The sequence below is a fragment of the Alnus glutinosa genome, chromosome 8, assembly GCF_958979055.1.
Source record: "Alnus glutinosa chromosome 8, dhAlnGlut1.1, whole genome shotgun sequence".
Classification (NCBI taxonomy): Eukaryota; Viridiplantae; Streptophyta; class Magnoliopsida; order Fagales; family Betulaceae; genus Alnus; species Alnus glutinosa.
In genome coordinates this window covers 2,877,507-2,904,922 of record NC_084893.1, presented here as the reverse complement: position 1 = coordinate 2,904,922, position 27,416 = coordinate 2,877,507, and the positions used below count along the sequence as shown (strand labels likewise).

General features: G+C 36.2%; 1 protein-coding gene and 1 long non-coding RNA gene across 4 annotated transcripts; both read left to right on the top strand.

The window, feature by feature from the left end:
• The first annotated feature begins 4,497 nt into the window (after positions 1-4,497).
• LOC133874688 (uncharacterized) lies at positions 4,498-5,403 on the top strand. The gene is made up of 2 exons (XR_009901350.1): positions 4,498-4,788; positions 4,865-5,403. It is a non-coding gene; the product is annotated as an uncharacterized LOC133874688 (long non-coding RNA).
• Positions 5,404-9,377: 3,974 nt separating this feature from the next.
• Positions 9,378-12,895, top strand: LOC133875304 (uncharacterized). Of its 3 annotated transcripts, XM_062313394.1 has the most exons (6): positions 9,378-9,573; positions 10,247-10,564; positions 10,810-11,064; positions 11,390-11,468; positions 12,202-12,280; positions 12,401-12,895. In XM_062313394.1, exons 2-6 carry the CDS (start codon positions 10,283-10,285, stop codon positions 12,453-12,455), a joined length of 750 nt encoding a protein of 249 aa, XP_062169378.1. In that variant the 5' UTR covers positions 9,378-9,573; positions 10,247-10,282; the 3' UTR covers positions 12,456-12,895. The 3 variants fall into 3 exon arrangements, with proteins under 3 accessions (XP_062169378.1, XP_062169379.1, XP_062169380.1); XM_062313395.1 differs by lacking the exons at positions 12,202-12,280; positions 12,401-12,895 and having other exon boundaries at positions 10,810-11,179; XM_062313396.1 differs by lacking the exons at positions 12,202-12,280; positions 12,401-12,895 and having other exon boundaries at positions 10,810-11,108; positions 11,390-11,442.
• Positions 12,896-27,416: the final 14,521 nt, after the last annotated feature.

Sequence of the window (27,416 nt, the reverse complement as noted above, 5' to 3'; positions counted from 1 at the left end):
CATAAGATTTTATTTTTTTATTTTTTTATTTTTTTTAAAAAGGCCAGAGGAAGCGATTAGAGTGATTACTTTACCTGAGCGTGAGTATGGTAGTACCTGTCTGCTAAGAGCCGTACAGAAAGAGCTTTGACGATAGGAACCATAGACATTCTCTCAAGTCCGATTATGCCTGCTGATTTTCGCCATTGATTATGAATCTATGATGCAATTTACTTTCCACAACCAACTAGAAAGACTAGCGCTTCACTCAATAGTCAATGGTAAGCAGGCAAAACCTTCTTCTTCTTTTTTGTGGTTCCTCTGATTTGGCTAAAGATTATTATTATTATTTTTTTTTTGATGAATGAGTAAAATCTTTCATATATCAAACAATGAAGAACAATCAAGCTAGCATTAAGCTAGAAACACAAGGAAAACAAGAAGTTTCCTAGACACCAAACTAGTAGTAAGAGCTATCCAAGCTAAACAAAACTAAAACAAAATACATATGAAACAAATGAACCTTTTCAATCCCTCAAAGGGAAAAGCTAAAGTTCCAGAAAAACAACTCCAAATTATCTCGCAGGGCCTCTTCCAATTGCATTAAAACCAGCAAGCATCAGTGTGAGTCTTTTTGCAGTAACCACTCCACTCAAAGCTAAGTTGCAGCCCCGAGCCAGCCACCTACAACCAGAAACATACACTGTGCTGAACCAGCAAACAAGCCTCAGCCAACAGCAAAATCCAGCTCCAATGTCTCTCTGAACCTCTACCAAAACAGATTCATTCACTCTGAAGAAGGTACAAAGCATCTGCTGAGCCAGCAACACCAACACACTGCAGATGATCCAGCAAAACAAACTGTTGGACCGTAGGGTGACTTTCACCCATCAATATGTGTGGGGCCTCAGCTTTCTTCGCCGCCATTCTTTGGCCTCGTCGCCGCTTGCTACGGCTGTTTTGATCTTCCGTGCTCGGTGCGTGGTCATCACGTGCTAAGGTTTTTGTCACCCTGGAGTGTGCGTGATGGCCACGTTCCATCCTTGGTGCCGTGTCTGGTGGTGCCCGGTGGTATATGGTGAATGATTACTGTAGGGTGTTTTCCGGGGATGACGCGTGGGTACACGCGCCGTCTCTAGCAGTGGCTCTTTTTTACGGTAGCTCTGTTTGTGTGTTTTTTCTGTGTTTGACAGGTTGCTTTGTGGTGTTTTTAACCTAGTTATTGCTGTTTGGCTAGGATTATTTGTAGCATCTGTCTGTATTGATCTAAGTCTTGTAACTTAGTTTGGTTGTACACCAGTTTGCTGGTAACTTATGTAACCTTATGTTGGTTGTACTCCAGTTTGATTAATAGAAAGATTAACTTTCTTCTAAAAAAAAAAAAAGTGTGGGGCCCACTAGTCTTTTTTAACTTGTAGGTTTTGGAGGTAAGTAATCCAAGTCCGATTTGGATTTGAAAAACAAGACTTACTTGTATTAGGACTTGGACATAGACTACTTATCCAAGTTGGATTAGTAGTTGGTTTTACTCCTTATAAAATGAGTGGTGCTCACTTATTGTTAAATACATCAAAGGCAAGGGATTTCTTTGTCCTCTCATAGCTTAGTGTGCTAAAGAACTTCGAGAAAAAATAGAGTTTTCTTTTGTTATTCTCCTTTGATTAAGAGTCGGATTTGGGTGTATTGGGGTTTTGGGTTTTGGGTTTTGAGTGATTTTCTCCTTGTAACCATCTTCATAGTAAATTTATTTGTGATTGCTTTAGCCAATGGACGTACCTTATATTGAGAGAACCATTTAAATCTCAGTGTCTGTTGTGATTAATTTAATTTTGTTGTCTTTTTATTTTTCGCATCTCACGGGTATTGAGAAATAAGATAAATTTCCTAACACAAACAACAACAATCGTTAGCACTATCAACACTCAAACAGACTATAGCCCTAGACCCCACCTCAGTGTGACGTCTCACATCTCGCTTGGGCATGGGAATTGGTATATACTTATATGTATATTTGCACCCTTCTTGACATAAAACGTTTTAAAATCGTGATGATTATGAGCCTATCAGAACTCCACAATTAAGCGTGTTTCGGCGAGAACAGTACTAAGATGAATGACCTCCTAGGAAATCTGATTCGGGGGGGCCAAAAGCGACAATATTGTGTAGTTGGGAGTAGATCATTACAAATTGTATCAGAACCACTCAGTAACGCCAAGCCATGCGGTACTTGAGCGCTGCATGATGTGGCCCTGACGAGGATGTTATGAGTTTAAGAGAAGGAGTTTGTAACACCCCGGTCCCATATTGGGGAGATGAGTAACCAACATAGAGTGGGTGGATTATAAAGATAGTTATGAGTGTTAAATCTCACATTGCTTAGTTATTAGGTGAAACTAGGCTCTATAAGAAATTTTAAGGAAACTCCAAATTGACTAATCCTTTTAGGGTGATAGCGCAAATGTGGCTAGCACTTTTTTCTGAATCGTTACACTCAAGCTACCCGAGAGTTTTATAATCTGCAGATACTTCAAGCAACTGCATCATCCAGTAACCATTCATCTCAACTACAAACGAGAAACACTCACACCTCAATACACCAGAGAATCTAGCATACTCTTTACAATCAACAATCAAAAATACTTTCTTCCAAACCCCACTTATTACATAATTCTTCATTCTCATTGCTTCTCTTAAACTTTCCCTTAGACATTACTCTCATTCTAACTTCCCCTCTAATCTAAAATATTTAAAAATACTACAAAACACGTTTTTTTCCGGAATAAATGCATAAGACAATGCTTTCATAATTTAAATATTACTGGAGTTTGTGATAACATATATATATTTACAAAAAGGCTTCTGGTTTTATGAAAATTGCATGCCTTTTGTAGTTTTCTTAAATATTTTTGTTTCTTATGAAGTAAAAGCTGATATTCAACGCTAGCTCCAACTTGGCGTGAATTCACGTGAATTGAATGAGGAAATCTGTCCTTGTGATTTTCCATCTCTTTCTGATCCAAAATCTGTTGGAGAATCAAAATTTCTCACCATCTTCCAATTGATATTCAACGTTCTAACTTGGCGTGAATTCATGTGAATTGAATGAGGAAGTCTGTCCTTTTGATTTTCCATCTCCCTCTGAGCCAAAATCTGTTAAGAGAATCAAAATTGCTGAATCTACAACCTTCTATATATATCCACACCACGCCACACCGCACCTAACCTTAGAGTCTACGGTTAGGGCTACGTTTCACATCCCCAATCACCATGGTAAGACATCAAAGCCTCAAATTTAAGCTTCACCTTTGGATTTCATCTGAATCGTCTTTTAATTAGGTGCGTGTGTTCTCTGTTTCAACCGAAGGAACGGTGGACCAAACAAGCACGGCCGTGGCCACGTCAGGTTCCTCCGCTCCTCCAACTGCGCGCGGCAAATGCTTCCCTAAGGTATGCTCTTATCTCTGCCTTGTTTGGTTGCTGAGAAATTTCGTGATGGTCACGAGAAAATGAGTTTCATATTGTGCGTGTGGGTTGGGACGTCGGGTGGGTGTTGTTAGGAACAGTTGGTGCATTTCCTAATTAACAACCTCTATTAATTAAATAAATGGCATAATGGCTCTACCATTTAAGTTTTTTTTTATCCTAACATTCTAAATTTGTATTGAATTCGTGTTTGATTCGTGAAAAATGTCAAAAATTGTTTACAAGCATGTGTATAATACTATATAAATTCTAATCTGACCCATTTAATTAAACGGATTAGATTTTTCAATCTTAACCCATTAATTTCATGTTAAATTTATATTAAATTTACGAATCGTTTAAAAAATTGCTACCCTTATTATCAATAACAGTTGGTTTAGGACACCAATGGGCCTAGAAAATTAATCTGAGTGATGTCACGGCTATACGTGAAAGATGTAACGGAGATCGCATGATTTTGCGATTCATTTGCAACCGTTCATTTCACATACCGGTCCTAACTAGCGTGATGTGGCGTGTCATGATTGGGTAGATTACAATATTTAATTCACCTCACTGCATGAAATTCGAGGCTTTTGTTTTAATTTGTTATATTAATTCTTGTCCTCTGGCTTGCGCTGTGTAGTTTTCTACTGAGATTTGTATTTGTTTATTCCCGAAATTTAAGCAACGTTTGGGAGAGAATGAGCGGTTTTGGGATAATAGGTACTATTTTATAACTTTCTTTTTTTAAAAAAAAATAAAAATAAAAATTATAAGTTTATTATTTAACAACTTTTGTATTTTTTTTATAGGATTTCAGCAGGAATTTGGAGATGATGCAGCGAGGAGGCCAAAAGCAATGTACTGCAACTTGATGTAAAATCCCCCAAGGCAAGCAAAAAAAAAATAAAAAAAATGACCATAAAAAAATTCAACAGGACAAAAATATCCTTATAAATTCAAGCAAAAAAAACAAAAATAAATAAATACATTTAAATAATTATATATATATGGGGCTTAAGTTAATGTCCATTTTCAACTTCTTAGCTATTGGATTGCATCTAAGAAGCCTATCCAAGATGGACGTGCCATCGAATGAGCCCAAAGAGCCCATTGGACCGCATGCCCATCCAAACGCATTCCAACAAGCAAAAAACCACTGGATGGTCCACAATCCAGAATTCTCCAACCACAAAGATCATCATCTTAGCCGTCCAATGCAAAATTTTCATTCAACGGTCCATATTCAAATTGCAACAAAAAACCGCTTCCTCTATAAAATGTGATGCGGTTCTTCCTCCCATACGCGCCCAAACACAATTTCCAAAAATTTTCTTGCTTCTGGTATGGTTTTGTGATTTCGTTTGAATGTTTGATTTTGTGTGATTTCGTTTATTAATATTACTCTTCCTGCTCGCAGATCATGGCTCGTCAAGGGAATCGCTCTCGCTTTGCCAAACGTTCAAATAGCTGGAACGTCCTCCATCGATTCTTGCAGATAAACGATGCACTGAAAGGATTGAAAGAGTGATTACCTATCTTTAAGCGCAAGATTCAGAATTCTAACAAAAGGTTTGCGAAGTTGAGGAGGAAAATAAATGAGTTGAAACCAAGGACACCAGGAGCCACGTACTTCAACTTGAGGTAATCGAGGTGGTGTCTGTTCAGGAGATGAAGCAGGTGGTTGACCTTAAGCGTAATGGATGGCTTAAGAATTGGCACAAGGTGATGGTGCCGATTCAAATCAGGCCTAATGTGTACAAGATGAAGGGGAACTAGGTTTGAAGGTGATAAGAGACCATCCAACTGGTGAAGGGTAATTAGATCGTAGATGAATTTGAATATGAATCTGAATACGAAATAAGGAAATAGAATTTGTAGTAGAGATATTGATACTTGAGAGTTTTATCCCATTTTATATGTATCTATCCCTTAGCAATTAAATCTTAAATTTCCCCCTTTTTTTTTTTTTTTTTTTTTTTTTTTCTTTTTTTTGTTTTTAATTTTAATTTTAATTTTTTTTTTATCTTTTTAATCGTTGCAATACCTTTGATCTCTGTTAGACTCTTTATAAGAATAATGGCATTTTTCTTGAGTTGACGACAAAGTTGACTTCTCAGGTTGGACATACAAGATTTCTTGTTCTCAATGATTTTTTTTCACCTTTGAAAGTTCATTATTCTTCTTCTTAATGTCAGTTTTTGCATGTTGATATATGCTTTGAAGCATGGATAGCTCACGACAATTAATATATGAGAGAAATTTATTTTCTTTTTTTGGTGATATTATTGGTCACTTGTTCATAAATAAATAAATAAATAAAGAAGAAGGTATTATTGATTTGTCTCTCATAGGATTATTATGACTATGACTTTTCTTTCTTTCAATAGCCGAGACTTGAGATTTTATGTGGTGGGATAGTAATTATGAATTGGAACACCGAGAAGGCATGATGTAATCTCACACGTATTTAGGGTTTATTATTTGTTTGAATTTGAGAGAATTTGAGCAGTAATTGTAAAAAATCACTTATAAGATTCATTTGACCGGGTAAATAATTTGGTGGACCAATTTTCACTTGGTTAGACGAGTCCCATAAATAATCTTTCACGATCACTTGTTCGAATTATTTTAAATTTAGACAAATAATTTGAAAAATCTTAATCCAACCTTCATTGCTAATTTGCTATGGCTCCGCTCAGGGCCTTCCGAAAGCACTCTCTCCCCCTCTCACGAGAGGCTCTTTTTCTTTGTCTTTCTTCCTTTTTTTTTTTTTTTTTTTTTTTTTTTTTTTTTTAAAATAAATCATTAGACCTCCTCCAACTATCGATTTGAAAAAATAAAAAATTGAATGAAAGATGTCTGTTGTCTATAACCTCCCAATTATCTCCAATAAAAAAAGAAAAAATTCGTCTCAATCCCAATTTTATGGCCTCTGTTGTAGAAATAATCAGCTCCAAAGACACGTGGGCCTAAGGTAGTATCGGGGTCCGAGCCCATCGGGTTGGCCCGGCCAGATCAGACCTAAGTACAAGACCAGTCGTTATCTCCAAAAAGACGGATATTCAAAATATATCAAGATAGACTTCTATCCCATCAAATATGGGATAAGGTACCTAATAGAATGACATTAGCTAAAGAGAGTGTCATATCCAATTTGGACTCTACTACCCAATTTGAATTCTATGAAGATAAGACTTAAGACCATGTGATCTAGGACTCAGACTCCTAATCAGAAAGATAAGATTCAAGACTATGTGATCTAGGACTCAGACTCCTAATCAGATTATGCTCCAAGTATTTTAGCAGTTTTATAACTGTGAGCCTATAAATAAGACTACTACACCAGGTATTAGAAAAGGACATTCTCTGAGCTTTAGAAATTACTGATATTCTCCAGAAAATTAGTTTGAACTGACTTAGGCATCGGAGTGGGGGCCCGGTCGGCACCCCCATAGTCCGACGAACCGTTTATTATTTTGCAGATTACGAGGAGAGCGAAGATTAAGGAAGGCAACGAATCACAAGGCAACACGTCACCGTACCGGAAACTGTACCAACAGCCTCAGTTTCTCTTATTCTTCCTCATTGTCAATCTCATCTTCTTCGGCCAAGAGTTCTATTTTTGCCAAGGTACATGTTACTCAGTAGTTACAGTACAGAATTGGAGGAGTGATACATGCACAACAAAAATGTGCATAACAAGACACATGGGTAGGACCTATGCTGCATACATGGATACCACCCATATTTCTTGTTGTGTATACTTTGGTTGTGTAATTTCACATGATTAAATTTTTAAAAGACCAGCCAACATTGACTTTATATACACAGTTAAATGCACCAGTTCTAAATCTTGATCTTTCATTTGAATTGGATATTATCCATTTCATTTAATGAAATGAAGATCGAGGATCCTATTCTAACGAATACAACTTCCAAAGTAACTTGCTTTTCCAACTGTCTGGCTTATTACAACAGAAAAACAACCCATCAACAATTGGGCCTTTGTCTCATGCAGTTTGCATAGAGAAATGATAAAGCTTCTTTTAGTGTCTTTATAGATGACATGGATTTAATTTTTTTTTTGTTTTTTTGCTTAAAAAATTGCATTTTGTAGGTCACATTTTGAGATATATATATATATTTTTAATTAAATTCATGTTATCCAAGAAGACACAAAAAAGACACTAAAAAGGACTAACATTTCTCGTTTGCATAAGGTAAACACATAAAGAAGAAAGGAGAAAGCATCTCAACACATGAAAATCATGGCCAATCTCTCTCTATCTCTTTCTGATTATATATTCATGTGATGTGCATTTAATCCATTCCATAAATATGAACATCTTTTCTTTGTTCATTGATACAGCCTTTTTTATGCAAATTTGCCATTTCTTGAATAATTGGCAGTCCTGAATATGGTTAATGCCAGCTGCTCATACAAGTATTGGAAACATTTGATACTGACAATTAGGAAATTGAGCAGTACGTTAAAAAGTTATTGTAATTTATAAATGAGAAATGTTCTACTTCTCAATTTTTTTTTTTTGACTTCAAAATTAGTTCCTAAATAATGTTTACCTCTCTCGAACACTCTCATTCGAATGTCCTTTTATCTTGGGATTCAGACACCAACAGTTTAAAGCCCTTTTATTCTGAGATTGAGACATTTTAAAAATGACTTGGATGAACTTGTGACCCGTGGGTCTAGTCGTGACCTAATGTGGGTCACCTTTTAAATTTTTTTTATTTGACTTAAAGTAATTTTGTTATTTTATAAATTGTAAGGAAGTATTTAGGTCTTTTCACCTTTTTGCCGTGTCATTTAACCCCAAACTCTAATGAGATGAGTGTTATTGCAAAAAAAAAAAATGGAATTTGAATACACTAAATTGAGAGTTTTTAAACTTTGATTTGCACTGATCAGCCAATTTTAATCTAGCCGCTAAGGAGCCAGACCCTCATAATACTTAAAACTCATTTGGGCTGGTTAGTCGTTTTGTTGATACAAAGGGTTAAAAGAAGACCCAATTCCCAAAGAAAAATGCTAAAAGTACCAAATCTTTTACCAAGAGATGGGTACTAAGATATGTGAAACTTATTCATTGAAAGTTTCTGAACTTCTGTTCCCACTGATCAACCAATTTTAATCCACTCGCTAAAGGGTCGGATCCTCTTAATACTTAAAACTCATTTGGGTGGGTCAATCGTTTTGTTGATATAAAGGGTTAACAGAAGCCCCAATTCCCATAGAAAAATGTTAAAAGTACAAAATCTTTTACCGAGAGATGGGTACCAAGATGATGCGAAGCTTATTCATTGAAAGTTTTTGAACTTTGGTTCGCACTGATCAACTAATTTTAATCCAGCTGCTAAGGAGTCAGACCCTCTTAATACTTAAAACTCATTTGGGCGGGTTAGTCATTTTGTTGATACAAAGGGCTAAAAGAAGCCCCAATTCCCAAAGAAAAATGTTAAAGGTACTAAATCTTTTATCAATAAATAAATACTAAAATAATGTGGAGCTTATTCATTCGAAACAGTAGCATTTCTTTTTATTAATTGTTTTGATATTCTCTAATAAATAAATTTCACATTATCTTGGTACTCATATATGGATAAAAGATTTGATATTCTTAGTATTTCTCATAAATGGGCTAATTTGCAAAACACTGTATTGATTGTGGTTCTATTTTTCAACTTTACATTCAAACTCATGGGCCTTGTACGTTCAAAAAAAAAAAAAAAACTCATGGGCCTTTTATATACAACAAATTAACAAAATACTAAGCCCATTGTAACCACTTCAGCGAATGCAACAACAAAATACCTAGCCCGTTCATTTCTTAAGCCCAAACGCCCAAAACGCACCCTACAGTAACATAAAACGCATCTTCCTTTTGTTTCCTCAGATTAAAGCCTAGCTGACTAGCTGTCGTCCTTATTTCCTTACTGTGACCCAGCATCGTCATGAAGGAACCCTAAAAAGATCCTTATTTACCGTGAGCCTTCTGAACCCTCCCCCAGCAATACCCTCAATTCTATTTCTTCATATTTTTCTTTGTTACCGATTTTCTCCGGCTTATAGTTCGAGTTAAATCTTAAATGGGCAACAGAGAAAAAAAGGTAATTTTTTTAATGGTTTTATATTTTGTACTGAGATTTATGTTTTGGTCTTCAATAGATCTGTTATTGTTGTTTGCTTGTTTATTTGTTTATTTATTCCCCAAATTTAAGCCACAATTTGCATCTTTATATTCTCTTATACACGTACTGCCTCTTGTGTCATATTCGTTACTTTTAGACTGTTTGATCGGCTAATTTATCATATTGTTCTTTGCTGGCAATTTTTTATAGTTTGAGGGCTTTAATAGATCTTTTACATATTAAAGTTTGTATTATGTTGAAAACTAGAGCAATTTTGCTCAAAGTGTTAAGACAACATGCCAGTTGTTTAGTAATGGGTGATTTTGAGAAAATAGGTAGTATTATCTAACTTGTTGTCTAAATAATTATTTTAGTTTATCGACTATGTTCAAATTAAATTGGTCCAAGAATATGTTATATTCAAAGAATAATATGAATTGGCTAGTTTTGATCATCCCCAATAAATAAACTCTACATCATTTTAGACAGCCACCCCTCCCAAACAAAAAAATAATAATAATAATTTCTTAAGTTTTTAATCTTTAGGTCATTGGCCTACTCCAAGGACCTCTGAATTATTTTTTATACCAGAAGTAGCGATTTGTAATTTAGGCCAACCAAACTGATTTTGCATTTTTCCCTTTTTTAAAAGCCATAGTGAAAACGATCTTCTTTCGTGGCACAAACAATGTCCAACTCCACCGAGCATACCCTAGAGGAAGATCAGGGGCCTTCACGCACCGAGCAAAATCCTAATGACCAGAGCGACCAGCAGTCCCAGGAATGGGAGACCATGGCTCGTGCTTGGCTCTGCTCGTTCCCCGAGGCCAAAGCAGTCTCTATGGACGAGGTCGAAGCTTGGATCGACGTCAACCACGACTCTCTTCCCGAAGGAATCAAATCCATGCCTCGCTCAGATCTCTGCCAGAGGCTCATTTCCATCCAGAATTGCATGAGACTCCCCTTTCAGGTACCACTGTTTCTACTATTTCTTGTAATTTCGAGCCATTTATTTTTCAGATTTGGAATTGTATGTATGCTAAAGGGTAAAATTAACATAAATTAATTTAAATATTTTAAGCGCTTGGAATAATTTTAATTTTATGTCCTTAGAACAGAGAACTGAAAGACAAAGTTAATTAATATTTTCAAATTTTCATTTTTTTCAAGTATATTATGACAATATAATATTATTTGTCATCTTTCTTATGTCAGGAAAAAGAGGCGAGTCAGTGCGATACTGAGAATCCACCATATCGATTTCAACGTACCGATCAATGGCGACCGGTCTATTCTTGGTTAGAATCTTTGAATCAAAATGAGGTAGTGAAGTCTAAAGAAATTTCTGACTGGCTGAGTGCCAATCCGGAGGTCCAAGAACAGTTGTGCTCTAGGCATTCCCGATATCATTTGATGCACTACATCAAAAAGTGCCATATAAAGATATTGAAGAGAAAGGAAAAGAAGATGGTATCAAATACTTTCTCATATCGATTCTCAACATCATTGGAATTGTTAGTGTCCTTTTGGTACCTGAAACATTTGGAGATGTTGTTATGGTATTAAGAGTTTGACCAGCTATAGAGTGAGATTTTTGCCTCACCTTTTCTTCCCCTTTTGTGTTTGTGGTCTCAAAGGGATATTAGCACTCATAAATTCAGAAATATTGGATTCTTCCATAAACTTTGGCCTTGGAGATTGATGTCTTCCCCAGTTCTCCTTATTACTTGTTCTCTACTGTTGTGCATCTATTACTGCTTTATGATTACTTAATGCTACTGGTTTACTTGAACAGGGTTTGCAGCAGCAAAACAAAGACACTTCTCTAAAGGTTCGCAGGACCGTGGTGATGAAACAACCAGCAGTGCTTCCATGTAGGTCTCGTTTATAGTGCCTTCCTTATCGTTTTTGGGTATTATTCTTGGATGTTTAAGAAATAGATTCACTTATGTGCTTTCTGCTGCACCTGGTGGCACAATTCCATCCTCTGCAATGATGGCACAGTAGAAAATGGAGCCATAACAACAACAAAAAGGGAAAAGAAATGGAGTAATTAACATGCACTAAATTTCAAAATGCCGCTCCAAGAATTCTTTAAAGTGGCCTTTCTAAAAGGCAAAATTTAATCTCAATTTCTACAAGAAGTATAAATGCTACTTATCAATTTCTACAAGAAGTATAAATGCTACTTATCAAAAAAAAGAAGTATAAATGCGCTCATTATAAATGTTGTGTAAATACAGTGCAATGGTTCTGTGTCCACGAATGCCTCCTTGTCTCCTGCTATGGAAATAGTTTGTGCGCATGTTTGTTTTGACCTTTTCTTTTACAGGACTGATTCCCTCTCTCTCTCTCTCTCTCTCTCCATGGTTGGAGGACATATATTAAGAGGAGCCTTGTTTGTTCTTTTTATGGCTAATTTCCTTTGTCGGTTGCACATTTAGTAAATCTCATAACTTAGTAGATGTAGTTTTTTTAGCATAAAGTCAATTTTTGGTCAGAAATACATGTAGGAGAATCATTAGGATCATCATACTTGCAAACATTGATTAATTTATTGGGTTAGCATTGATTAATTTTTATTTTTTTTTATTTTTATTTTTGCAGACAGTGCTGTAAGCAATTTACCTAAAGATGGTGACGTGTACTTGACGAAAAGAAAGGAAGCCTATCGCAAATATGAGATGTAAGTTGCTTGTAAAATCTTACTTGTAAAATTGCATCTTATGTAATATGTAGCAGACTTTTATTATGTTTCATATTGCTAGATGCCGTTTGCTTACTAATTATGATAATTGGGTTTCAGTTTGGTTGAGTTGGAGAAGATTCTTTACCCAATTTTCTCAAAGCCTCAGCTGTAAAGTAACGAAGCAATCTTGAAACGGCAAACATATGCCCACAGATCAATGTATGCAAACTCAGAAGTGTCATGCTGGTTGCCCTTTGTTGATAACATCTTTCATAATTGACGACCGAAGATTCTCTCCAATGCAGCTCAAAAATCCTAGGGAAGTTTCCGTCCTGCTTGTAGAGACAATGAGGGACAAAGTGTTATGCCTCTTTGTTCAAGAAGAGGCCTTAAGAAAGATGGCTTCTTGTACAGTTGTCTTTGATGCAAGGAGTTTTGAGAAAACGATAAGTAGGGATTTTCTCAATCCACACCAATCTATAGACTCATGAATGGTTTCCATTAGCAAGTTCGATATGTTACTAGCTATCAAATGATATAGTCTGCCAAATTAGATCCCAGTTTACAGTTAATATAAAGGATTACCATCAATTAAATGAGGTAAGTTTAATATCTTGCAGGCAATTGATTTGAACAGCTAACTGTTGGCAGGCAACAATGTATTAGAATTTCATTTAGGTAACCATTTTGGGAAAGTTGCACGACTAACTATTGGTTGGCCTAAATTAAAAGTATAAAAATTAACTCAAAGGTCTTTGGTAAGCGATAATGACAATTTCGGTCAGGTCAATTTTTGTCAACTAACTTGATAGAAACCGTTAGGTTGTCACATTAGCCCAATAAAAAAGTATACATATATTAAAATATAAATATATATGTATATTTATATAGATAAATATACATATATATAGATATATATAAATGTATTAGCTTTAAGGTATTTTGGGATGCAAAAGTGTCTAAATTGAAACGTGATGGTAGTTTAAGAGGCACTAATGTCATATTTTAAAGTTTGAAGGCGTAAATGAAAATGTGGTGATAGTTCAGGGGTTAAAGTATATGTTTCCTTTTTCTTTTTTAACATACTACTTGGGAAGGCACGTGGTTCATTCCTGTGATAGGTATTGTTGTAATACTTATCATTAAAAATTCAATACTATATATAAAAAATATTTATAATATAAAGTTAATATCCAAATCTATACCCAAGCAAATATTTAAATTTTTATTTAAGTAAATTGATAGCATAAGATTACAAAAGTTACTAGATATGTTGTACCCAAAAAAAAGTATATATATATATCTCTAAGTAAAAGTTGATCTAAATGGCACACATATATTGTAAGTACAAAAGATAGTATATATTTTAGTTCTTAATCTAATAATATGGTAAGACAAATTAATACACTTTATATTAAAAATGTATTGGTTTGTCTTTTTTACGTGCCATTGGTTAATATCAAATGTAGTTTCAAAGACTCAATTTAATATATCAAGCTTTCAACTTTTTGCAATTGTACCTCTTTGTTAAGTTTTTTGTTAAATTCTAACGGAAGACATAAAATTACCAAATTAACCTCAATTTTTTTTTTTTATATTTTTTTTTTCTAAAAAATGAAAATTATCTGATAATTTGTTTTTTTTTTTTTTTTTTTTTTTTTTTTTTTTTTTATAAATTTTATAAAGTTTCTAGGGATGTAAATGACATTTTATCATTTGACCGTTTGATTTAAGCCCAAACTGTAACAGGAGGGGTGCGATTATGAAAAATTGAAAGTTTGATACACTAAAGTTAGAAATTAAAAAATAAAAAATAAAAAAAATAATTCACTCTCTTATTGTTTCTCATCACTCGGAATAGATCAAAACCTTGCGTTTAGTTCGCTTAAGTTCTCCCTTCAAATCCATAAATCTCTTTAGCAAATTCCACAAAATTGAATGCCCATCAGAATGTCTCCGATGACAAGCCACAATCTTTAGAAATTTTAAAAGAGTAATTAATAATAATATTAAGAACACCATATTAATTAAAAGACAAATGTCTTTGTTGCATACTTATTATTTGTCCAATTCAGCCAAGTAACTCTTAAATTAAATAATAAAATAAGCTTACCATCTTTGAGATCTAAGTAAGAGCTCATCTCCAACAAGATATCATGAAGAGTAAGGCTTATCACATAAAAAAATTAATCAATCCAAATCAACATTAGAATATGGTGAATAATTCTTACAGAAATTGTGCAATTCTATTATCACTGTATTCTAAAAAAAAAAAATGTTAATATTTCGGAAAAAAAAAAAGAGATAATGGCCAAATATGACTCTTACCTGGTTATTATAAGGCTAACAAATAATCACCCAAGAAACAGCCTGTCGAATTGCATGTTTTAAGAAAGTCGCTCAGATTTGAATTTTTTTTAACCCAAACTAAAATCTACGGTCAATAGGAAAAGTAAAACAGCAAAATCAATCAGCTGTCCAAAATGCACCATTCTTGAAGCACATAGATCTTAGCTGTCCAATACAAATTTTAATCCAATGATCCATATCAAACTTCGATTAAAAAAAAAAATGTTTCCTCTATGATTTGGAATGCATTTCTTCTCATGTGCACCCTCTTCTTCAGAAAAAAAAAAAAAAAAAAAAAAAATCTCCAAATTTTTGGTTGTTTCTAGAATGTTATAAGTTTTGTGTGATTTTGTTTTAATTTGATTTTTGTTATTAATATTACTCATTCCTTGTGCAGATGACTCATCATCCAAATCACTTTTCCCACCCTTCCAACTTTTGGAACTTTTTGAATAGGTTCTTGCAACTCAGGGCAGAGCCGAAGGGAGTCAAGGAGAGAGCACATGTTCTTATCTGTGATATAAGAAATTCTCGCATACGATTGTAAAACATAAATAGGAGACAAGATAAACTAAAGCGCCTGATAGAGGATGTCAAGAACGATCTCCTTTAACTAGACGTGATCGAAGTGATTTCTGTTGAAGAGATGAAGGAGCTCGTTAATCTCCACAACAATGGATGGTTGGAAGATGGCCATAAGATGATGGTACCGGAAAGCATGAAGGCCGAGCAATACAAGGAGGGTGTTTGGCAAATATGTCCACCTCCCTCTCTATTTTTTTCACTTCTCTCAAAAAAGTCAAATCCAAAATATTCTCTCTTCTCTTTTTTTTTTTTTTTTTTTTTTCACATTTTATATCACATTAATAATTTTTTTTATTACTATTCAAATTAAAAAAAACCCACTACAAAACAAAACTTTTTTACTTTTCTATAAAACAATTCCAAATTTTTATATACTTTATATCATATCAATCACTTTTTATTACTATTCAAACTTTTTACTACAAAAATTTCACAATCACAAATGTTTGCCAAACACACCCAAGGTGATGCTCATGGCAATTTCATCAAAACTCTTTAAGAGGAACTAGATCGAGGAGATGAAAATTTGAATTTGTAATAAGGAAATATAAGTAGTAGAGAATCTTAGTGGAGCTGCTGAGACTCTGAGTTTTATGAAATGTTATGTTGACATGTGTACTTCTCCTTCCCCAAGCTTCTCTAAACGTTTCTCATCACTTGGAATAGATTAGAACCTTGAGTTTGGTTCGCTTAAGTTCTCCCTTCAAATCCACGAATCTCTTCAGCAAATTCCATAAAACTGAAAGCCCATCAAAACGTCTCCAATGACGTGCCAAAACTGACATAAATATTAAAACTACCCTGGAAGAAGCCTTAATTGGCAAGAGGTCAATGATTGCGCGAAGATTACATAAAAGACAATTCAGTGACTCCCATATCTGATACAAATGACGTCAATTAAGCCTTTTCAATGCTGCCAACCAAAGGATAAAGGCATGCCGAGGAATAGCTTTCCTCTTACCGTTATCCCTTGCTTGGTTATTGGTCATGAACGGGAATAAATAGAGTTTTATGCAAGCCAAGAAGTAGTCACTCCTGCAGTAACTCCTTTCTTTCCTGTCTCTAACTCAAGTAGTAGTATGTCAACAAGCAATTTAGCATCTTTTTAAATGGGTGGTGGGCAATGGCAACATTTATGTGAAAATTAAACCCAATAAACTTGGGAAGCTAAGCCTCGTTGGTGTCAATTCGGAATACGAATAAGAAAAAAGAAAAAATCCACACTATCATGCTAGAAGTTCACGGTGGTAAGAACCATCTATTGAACCACAATTAAAAACTGCATTTACAAGAAAGAGTGATCAACCACAATTGCAGGGACTAAGGGCTGTCTTTACTCACATAGGCAAAAGTTTAGATGCGCTACTAATGCGTCTCAACCCCATAATATTAAGAACACAAAATTAATTAAAAGACATGTCTTTTTTGCATACTTATTATGTGTCCAATTCAGCTAAGTAACTTTTAAATTAAATAATAATAAAAAGCTTATCATCTTCGAGATTTCAGTAAGAACTCATCTCCAACAAGATATCACAAATTGCAAGGCTTATCGCATAAAAAGTTAATCAATCCAAATCAACATTAAATATGGTTAATAACTCTCACAAATATTGTGCAACTCTATCATCACTGCATTCTACAAAAAATGTTAATATTTAGGGAAAAATATATATACCGTTCACATGTCACAGTCCCCCAAGGCAAGCAAAAAAATAAAAAATAAAAATGACCTTAAAAAAATTCAACAGGACAAAAATATCCTTATAAATTTGAGAAAAAAAAAACAAAAATAAATAAATACATTTAAATAATTACATATATATATATATATATTAAATTTATATATGGGGCTTAAGTTAATGTATATTTTCAACTTCTTAGTTATTGGATTACATCTAAGAAGCCCATCCAAGATGGACGTGCCATCGAATGAGCCCAAAGAGCCCATTGGACCGCATGCCCATCCAAACGCATTCCAACAAGTAAAAAACCACTGGATGGTCCACAATGCAGCATTCTCCAACTACACAGATCATCATCTTAGCCGTCCAATGCAAAATTTTCATTCAACGGTCCATATTCAATTTGCAACAAAAAAATGCTTCCTCTATAAAATGTGATGCGGTTCTTCCTCCCATGCGCGCCCAAACACAATTTCCAAAAATTTTCTTGCTTTTGGTATGGTTTTGTGATTTCGTTTGAATGTTTGATTTTGTGTGATTTCGTTTATTAATATTACTCTTCCTGCGCGCAGATCATGGCTCGTCAAGGGAATTGCTCTCGCTTTGCCGGACGTTCAAATAGCTGGAACGTCCTCCATCGATTCTTGCAGATAAACGATGCACCGAAAGGATTGAAAGAGTGAGTACCTGTCCTTAAGCGCAAGATTCAGAATTCTAACAAAAGGTTGGCGAAGCTGAGTAGGAAAATAAATGAGTTGAAACCAGGGACACCAGGAGCCACGTACTTCAACTTGAGGTAATGGAGGTGGTGTCTGTTCAGGAGATGAAGCAGGTGGTTGACCTTAAGCGTAATGGATGGCTTAAGAATTGGAACAAGGTGATGGTGCCGATACAAATCAGGCCTAATGTGTACAAGATGAAGGGGAAATAGGTTTGAAGGTGATAAGAGACCATCCAACTGGTGAAGGGTAATTAGATCGTAGATGAATTTGAATATGAATCTGAATATGAAATACGGAAATAGAATTTGTAGTTGAGATATTGATACTTGAGAGTTTTATCCCATTTTATATGTACCTATCCCTTTGCAATTAAATCTTAAATTTCCCCTTTTTCATCTTTTTCATCGTTGCAACATCTTTCATCTTTGCCAGATTATTCATAAGAATAATGGCATCTTTCTTGAGTTGATGACAAAGTTGACTTCTGAGGTTGGACGTATGATTTTTCTTGTTTTCATTGATTATTTATTTATTTATTTATTTATTTATTTGCAGATTGAAAGTTCATTATTCTTTTTCTTGATGCTTGATTGTAGATCAAAAGCCTCTTGATTTGCTTCTTCGATTTCTTCTTTCAACAGAACAACATCAGCATGAATAAAAACGTCAGTGAAACCAATGAAGGTAAGGACCACGAGCCATTTAGAGTTTGTTCCAATTCAAACATATAAGATCCATCTCTCAAGCAGATATGTTCAAATAAAGCCAGAGAAGGAAATCAACCAAGCAGTAACTCCTTTCTTTCCTGTCTCTAACTCAAGTAGTAGTATTGATAAGCGTTGAATGTTTACATTCAAAGCCCCTTGATTGACATATGTTAAACCCTAGTTTGTGTTGTTAAATAATGAGTTATTATGTTTTAGTGTTTCATCTCTTTTTTAGGTCTTAATTGAAAACAAGAAAAAAAATCAACAAGTTAAGCCTAATGAAGACATGTGAAGTTCAAGTGCTCCTGCCTAGAAGAGGAAAATCAATCAAGTATATTCGATCGATCGATATTTCCTTGAGTGAAAAATCAATTGATCGATTCTTCAGTCGAATTTAAATCGATCGATCTACATTCGATCGATCGAAATCTCCAAGGCAAAATAAATCGATCGATCGACTTTGGATATTTCAGAAAGATCTTCAGATGTCGGCAGCTTTTTGTGTGGCTCAAATTCATCCTCAAGTTGTGCGGTTCTAATCAGAAGTTGTCACCATCATTTTGTGCGGCTGAGAGTGATTGTTTGAGCTTGGTTTGTTGTACCAAATCCTCTATAAATAGAGGATGGACGTGAGAGTGAAGGGGGTAGAGAGTTTTAGTTATTATTTTCCTTCATGTTTTCCAGAGAGCTTAGCTTCAAGGTATGTTAATGTTGTAACTTATTCTAAATTCGTTTTTAGTAAAGTAAACTTGAATTTAGTTAATGCAAATATTCTTTACATTTTCCAGCACTTCTTTCTTTCTTCTTTCTCTTGTTTGTGTTATTTTATGTTGAATATAACTCTGGAATCTTTAGATTCCAGAGCTCATAGCTTGTTCTTTAGTGTTCTTCTTAGATTTTCTTTCCTTTAAAGCTTGTTTTTGAGTATTTTTATTTGTTAAGTTAGATTTCTTTATTAAAGTTAGTTGTTGTACCTCTTGTTAGTGGTGGTTATAGTTTTTATATCTCTTAGAGGAATGGGTTCTTCTTCTTCTATAAGAGAATCCCATAACTCCATGAGTAGCTAATTTAATTGTAGGGTGTTGATAAACTCTTTCTAAGTGCCATGGGTTGATTGTGTTGTTTTTGGATTTCCATACAAGTGTAATGATTACATAGCCTAAGATGGGTGTGTAATGGTATTTATGACACAATTTATGTGAATTTGATAACTCATGCTAGGAAACACATATTACTCCACACTCTTTTTAGTTTAATTATTGCTTAAATGTTTTTCCATTCTAGTGTAAGTTTATGTGGAGATTATGTGTTAAACTAAGATGGTTTATGCTTTTTCCATAGATGTGTATGCTTATTAATAGGCCTTATAGTCCATACTAGGGAGCATGAATCATTCAACCCTAGTTATTAGTTGAATGACTTTTGTATAATAGATGGATTATCATTGTCTTTAACTAAAATAAATTCATGTTGAGGTCGTCGTGTGATTGACAATCATTACGCGCTCGTATTACACTTGTGAAGGAAATCCGGGAGGAATATAGTATGCCATGTGTATGAGGATTGAGTGAAATCAATGCTCTATATTTTCCTTGTTCTTAAACTCTCCATTTTTACTTGTTTAGCTTAGTGATAAAACAAAACAATTCATCTTTTTTTTTTTTTTTTTTTTTTTTTTTTTTTTTTTTTCTAAATTAGGCAACGTCTTAAGTATTTCATAACTTAAAACAACCCTCCCAATCCTTGTGGTACGATACCCTCCTTAGTACTATACTACAAAGTCCCGTACTATTGCGAGTGGTTAAATATATTAAAATCCACGTAGTTGTGAAAACCGATAAAGTGTAAAACCAAATTCTTATTTTTAATCATCGGTTGGAATAGCTACCAAGTATGTCAACAAGCAATTTAGCATCTTTTTAGATGGGTGGTGGGAAATGGCAACATTTATGTGAAAATTAAACCCAATAAACCTGGGGAGCTAAGCCCCGTTGGTGTCAATTCGGAATACGAATAAGAAAAAAGAAAAAAAATCCACACTATCATGCTAGAAGTTCACGGTGGTAAGAACCATCTATTTAACCACAATTTAAAAATGCATTTACAAGAAAGAGTGATCAACCGCAATTGTAGGGACTAAGGGTTGTCTTTACTCACACAGGCAAAAGTTTAGATGCGCTTCTAATGCGTCTCAACCCCCATAATATTAAGAACACTAAATTAATTAAAAGACATATGTCTTTTTTGCATACTTCTTATGTGTCCAATTCAGCTAAGTAACTTTTAAATTAAATAAAAAAAAAAAAGCTTATCATCTTCGAGATTTCAGTAAGAACTCATCTTCAACAAGATATCACAAATTGCAAGGCTTATCGCATAAAAAAATTAATCAATCCAAATCAACATTAAATATGGTGAATACCTCTCACAAATATTGTGCAATTCTATCATCACTGCATTCTAGAAAAAATGTTAATATTTAGGGAAAAACATATATACCCTTCACATGTCACAGTCCCCCAAGGCAAGCAAAAAAATAAAAAATAAAAATGACTTTAAAAAAATTCAACAGGACAAAAATATCCTTTTAAATTCAAGAAAAAAAATAATTAAATACATTTATATATATATATGGGGCTTAAGTTAATGTATATTTTCAACTTCTTAGCTATTGGATTACATCTAAGAAACCCATCCAAGATGGGCGTGCCATCGAATGAGCCCAAAGAGCCCATTGGACCACAAGCCCATCCAAACGCATTCCAACGAGAAAAAAACCACTGGATGGTCCACAATGCAGCATTCTCCAACCACACAGATCATCATCTTAGCCGTCCAATGCAAAATTTTCATTCAACGGTCCATATTCAAATTGCAACAAAAAATCGCTTCCTCTATAAACTGTGATGCGGTTCTTCCTCCCATGCGCGCCCAAACATAATTTCCAAAAATTTTCTTGCTTCTGGTACGGTTTTGTGATTTCGTTTGTTAATATTACTCTTCCTGTGCGCAGATCATGGCTCGTCAAGGGAATCGCTCTCGCTTTGCCAGACGATCAAATAGATGGAACGTCCTCCATCGATTCCTGCAGATAAACGATGCACTGAAAGGATTGAAAGAGTGAGTAACTGTCCTTAAGCGCAAGATTTAGAATTCTAACAAAAGGTTGGCGAAGCTGAGTAGGAAAATAAATGAGTTGAAACCTGGGACGCCAGGAGCCACGTACTTAAACTTGAGGTAATCGAGGTGGTGTCTGTTCAGGAGATGAAGCAGGTGGTTAACCTTAAGCGTAATGGATGACTTAAGAATTGGCACAAGGTGATGGTGCCGATTCAAATCAGGCCTAATGTATACAAGATGAAGGGGAACTAGGTTTAAAGGCGATAAGAGACCATCCAACTAGCGAAGGGTAATTAGATCGTAGATGAATTTGAATATGAATCTGTAACACTTAATAAATAAACGGGTTATGACCTTTGGCTCATAGTCTGCTGGGACCTTTGGATTCCAGTAACAAACAAATAAGTTTTAAGTGAGAGTTGGCTAATACAGCGGGGGGGTGATGGTATTGCCAGCTGGGACCGTTGGCACCTACAACACGCTAATCCGGACCGTTGGTTCCATCACGACAAAGTCCTCTGTTCTATTTATAGAAGAATGGAAACAACTTATATGAATAAAATAAAGTTTGACAAGTACAAGGAGGCAGAAAATACAAGATGAACACGTGAAGCAAGAAGGCATGATTAGATACAAAAAAAAGATAAAGTGAAAGACATGTCTTAAGTCAGGAAGAGTGTGGTGTATCTTCTGTAGCTTCTGCATCTTCAAGTTCTAAAATAGGTGGCTGCAGGTTCACGTGAGCAGTAGCTTCATAGGTTCACGTGAGCAGTAGCTTCATCTTCAAGTTCTGAAATTGGTGGCTGCAGGTTCACGTGAGCAATAGCTTGAGAACATGGTTTAGCAGGAGGTGATGTAATTCTCCCCCTCAATCGCAGCGGTTGCGGGCAAACGTTGAGATTGGCTCGAAGATGAGCGAAGCGAGTGGAGGCCAAGGGCTTAGTGAGGATGTCAGCCAATTGATCTTTGCTGAAAAGGAACTTGACAATGAGGGATTTCTGAGCAACTCGATCTCGTACAAAATGGTAGTCAATTTCAATGTGTTTGGTGCGTGCATGAAAAATAGGATTAGAGGTGAGATAAGTGGCACCAATATTGTCGCAGTGAAGAATGGGAGCAGTAGAGAGGAAGATGCCAAGTTCTTTGAGAAGAGATTGAATCTAGAGCAACTCAGCAGTGGTATTTGCTAACGCTTTGTACTCAAACTCAATGCTAGAGCGAGAAACCGTGGGCTGTTTTTTGACAGTCCAGGAAAGGAGGTTGCCACCAAGAAAGATGCTGTAGCCGGAGGTAGACTTCGGTTCATCAGGGCAGCTAGCCCAATCCCCGTCAGAGAAGGTAAATAATTAAGAGGAGGGTGTTGGTTTAATGAGGAGACCATAGGAGAGAGTATTTTTGAGATAGCGATGGATCCGTTTGATGGCAGTCCAGTGAGTGTCACGAGGGGCATGAGAGAATTGAGAGACTTTGTTAACCGCAAAGGCAATGTCCGGGTGAGTGAGTGCGAGGTAGTGGAGAGCACCAACGGTGCTTCGATAGAGTGTAGTATCAGACGTGGGAGTGCCATCAAATTGGCTAAGAGGAGAGGAGGTTGACATTGGAGAGGAAACCGGTTTAGCAAACTGCATAGAGGTTCTTTTGAGTAGGTCGGCTATGTAACGTTGTTGGCAGAGGTGAAGTCCTGTAGGTGATCTGTGGACTTTGACACCTAGGAAGAAGTTTAAGGAACCAAGGTCTTTGATGGGAAAGTCAAGAGAGAGTGAGTGAAGAAGAGAGTCAATGAGAGAGAGTGAGGAGCCGATTAGGATGATATCATCCATATAGACTAGAGCAAGAAGGTGAGTACCTGCAGAGACAAAAACAAACAGGGAAGGGTCGGCTTTAGAAGCAGTGAAACCGAGCTCAAGGAGACGAGTGCTGAGGCGAGAAAACCATGCTCGGGGGGCTTGTTTGAGCCCATACAATGCTTTCTTTAGGAGGCACACTGAGTTGGGAAATTGAGGATGCACAAAACCAGGTGGCTGGGCCATATAAACTGTCTCACTAAGAAAACCATGGAGAAAGGCATTGCTGATGTCAACTTATTTTATTGGCCATCCGGAAGAGACAGCAAGGGAGAGATCGGTTTTGATTGTAACGGGTTTGATAACAGGGCTGTAGGTTTCCCAGTAATCAATTCCTTCTTGTTGATGGAAGCCTTTGGCAACAAGGCGGGCCTTATAACGATCAACACTGCCATCCGCCTTTCGCTTGATGCGATAAACCCATTTAGAGCCGACAATGTTCATGGAGGGTGTAGGAGGAACAAGGGTCCAAGTACCATTCTTCAAAAGAGCATGGAACTCTTCAGCCATGGCATCTCGCCACACAACATGTTGGACAGCAGAGGTGTAGCATGTGGGCTCAGTTTCAGGATTGGAGGTGGTGACAGTAAGGGCTTGAGGTAAGTGGTATTTGGGAGTGCCATCGGGTAGGAGGGTGGGTTTATGGATGTTGTTTTGGGACCGGGTAGTCATGAGATGGGACCGAAGAAAAGGTGCAGTAGAGTTAGGCATGAAAGTGGAATGGGAGAGGGTTTGAGAGCGAGTGATCATGGGGTGTGAGCGGACAGGGAATAAGTGGGGTGGAGTGAGGAGTGGGAGGAAGAGTGACAAGAGTGGGAGGAGGATCACGTGTAGGTTGAGAATTGGATGTGGGAGTAACAACATGGGACAACGGGTGTTGAGGAGTTCTAGGATGGGATGTAGCAGTATTGTGAGAAGTTAGTGGGAGGACAGTGTGTTGAGGAGCTTGAGGTGAGGATGTGGCAGTGGTGGGAGTAAGAGAAGTGGTGACAGTTGGTTGAGTAGCTCGAGAGGGAAAGGTGGCAGGAGATTGAAGGGTGTGACCAAGGGGCAATGGGATGGGAAAAGAGGAGGACAGAACACATGTTGGAGAGGAGGAAGGACGTGGGGCATGAGTGGAGAGACACGGGTTATAGGAATGTGGAGAAAGAGAAGTGGAAGGAAGTGGTAAGAGGCTGGGTAAAGGAGAGGGAGATGGTTCAGTAGGTGAGGAAGATTTGTGGAAAGGAAATGCTTGTTCATTGAAGACAACATGTCAAGCAATGTAAACCCGAATGGCAAGTGGATCGAGACACTTATAACCATGATGAGACAAGCTATAACCGAGAAAAACACAAGGCTTGGAACGAAAGGCAAATTTGTGGGAGTTGTAGGGACGAAGATATGGCCAACACTCACAACCAAAAACTTTGAGGAATTTATAGTTGGGAGATTTATGAAAGAGCAGGTCATAAGGAGAGAAGTTGCGGTTGATACTTGAAGGAAGACGATTTATTAGGAAGCAGACGATTTATTAGAGAAGTATATGGATACATGACTAACCAGGTGCGAGTAATGGCATGTCTATAAGTAGGAAGGTTGACTGTTCTTGTTCATCAGGAAAGACGTGTTAGCATGATTGAGTTTAACTCTAGTGCTCTCATGATCTACTGACGTTCAAAGCACGAAGCTGGAATACGATTAGAGATGGTGCTGCGAGTGCTTTGTTGAAGGATGTTATCCTAGTACGGAAGAGTAAGATGCCATGTTCCTTGCTTAAGACCTATGTGTATACGTCATATCTGTGATGGAGTGATCATGTGCACCTATGTCTGAGCGACCGATGAAAAGTATTATTATAGAGGGGACTATATATAGAAATTTCTAAGGAGGGATGACTGGAACTTCTACATATATTCACAGCTATATAGTATGTTTTAAATGTTTTCAGAATAGTCGGTGTTTGCTGCATTAGCTATTGGTAAATTGTGGCTAATATAGTGCTCGCACAACTAAAAATAAAATAAAGGTTGGTTCTTTGCGAAAACTCAATCAGTCTTATACTACTGAGGTCTTAGTGTGTTTCATGCTAAGGCGGTGAACTCATCATTTCACCTATGCGGATGTAGATACCACCACAACCGTGTAGATGATATCCCTGTGATTGCAGGTACTCCTGAGGCGGACGATGATCCGGTAGCACACTACTTGGGTTACTACGATAGAAGCTCGTAGCGACGGTCGTAGTGGGGTAGGACTATGGTGTCCTTATTTTTGGGTACTTTTGTATATGGCTTGACGTATGTGTCACACATTATTTTGTATCAGCCATTCTTTTGTAATAGTTATATGTAGTTAAACTATAAACAGATAGACTTGTGTTATGGCTCGCATTTGTTTAGATAACGAGTGAGATTATAGTTATGCTTTTTCGCTTAATTGATCGTATCATGATTTATTCCGCTGTGGAGGTAACTCTGTATATCAGGTGCATGTTTTGGGCATGTGCCTACGTTGGCTGAGCGACATGTAGTCGTACCACTGCGATGACTCGTTTATGTTTGTATATATATAAATAAAAAAAAAAAAAAACAGGTCGTCACACTCGAAATAAATGGCCAAATGAGAGATCCAATCCATTTCGTTTTTTGATAAATGGGCAATACAAGTTTGGGAAATTGGGTGAAGTAGAGTTTCTCTTTGATCAGATGATTGATAAAGGATTATTTTCATAAACAAATCTGGGCTTGGTTTGGGTCATATTTGATTTTGATAGAGCAGAAAAATATGATTGTTAGAAAAATGGCCGTTTGAGAAAAAATGACCGTTGAAAAATTTGCGTTATAAAAATGATCGTTTTAACAAAATGACCATTGACAAATATGGCCATTTGAAAAAAAAAAAAAAAAAAAAAAAAAAAAGATAGTAAAAAAAGTAATAAAAAAAAAAACCATATCTAGATCAAATAGAGTTAAGAATAGATAATCGGATATATGATGTCTTTTAAAACCATAAGCTAAACTAGATAAAGTGGATTTTGATTAACTATTTTACATTGAAATATACATAAGCCATTGGGAGTGCTCTTATAATAATAATAAAAAATTATTACAAAAATCTGTGGTGTTCCTGAAAAAGGGGAGAAAGGAAAGTGATTAACCCTTTGATCTGATTCAATGAGGCGGCCTTGTTAAGGAAATACCCAAGTAGTCACTAAGCTATAGAATTTCTTTGATCTAATGAATTGAGTTTGCGTTGAGCTTGGTCTCAATACCAATGACATAAATCAAATCCAAGAGACACACTTTATGCTACATCTTCAAGAATGTAAACCAAACGATGTTCTTCCAACATTTCACCAACACAAAAGATGATTCTTACTTGTAATAATAATAGAGAAGAGCACAAACCATCAAACAGAAAAACAAAACATGCAACAATTCACCATGGCAGTGCAACATTTTCGCATATAAGTTTCAATGACAAAAAGCGAACTAGAAAGATTCCCAAAATCAAGTACTCTAACACTAGAACATACTCAAACTCAGTCTAATACTTAGAACCTTATAAAAACCCAACAAGCAAGTACCTTTACTGGGTTCCACCTCAAGAACCCTCTTTTCTGAAGATTCCCTAATGCTATCTGAAGGTGGGTCATTGAGAACCACAGACACTGAAAACAGAACCGAAACAACCATCAGACAGACCACAATGATCGCCATCAGCCTCATCGGGTTGGACCCCAATTTCCTATCTGGATCTACCAGAACAGTGTGGGTATCCGAATCCGGATGCCTTGCTAAATCATCATCATCATCATCCGGGTTTTTCTTGAGCCTCTTCATATTGGTAAAACTCTCATCTGGGTATTGCCAAGATCCGGCTCAGGTCCCTTTTGGACCAAATGGGTATCCAGATCTTCGTCCGTTTGGATCAATGGGTGGGCGTGTTGCAGCAGAAGAGTAGTTTTGTGAGCAGTGTTGGACTGTGAACTGCGACGTTATAGATTAATCATATGCTGATCAAAGTCCTCTCACCAAAACCACTTGGGATATCAAAGCAAACCCGCCAATAGTGAAAAGTATAGATTATTCATTCCATGTTACTATTGTCTTCCTCGCAATAGTCTTCTCCTATTTTCT

Excerpts from the sequence above, each read along its gene's own strand:
- LOC133875304 (XM_062313394.1), top strand. The coding sequence starts at position 10,283 with ATGTCCAACTCCACCGAGCATACCCTAGAGGAAGATCAGGGGCCTTCA. Across the intron at positions 11,065-11,389 it reads AGAGAAAGGAAAAGAAGATG|GGTTTGCAGCAGCAAAACAA; the intron begins GTATCAAATACT and ends TTACTTGAACAG. Across the intron at positions 12,281-12,400 it reads GCCTATCGCAAATATGAGAT|TTTGGTTGAGTTGGAGAAGA; the intron begins GTAAGTTGCTTG and ends ATTGGGTTTCAG.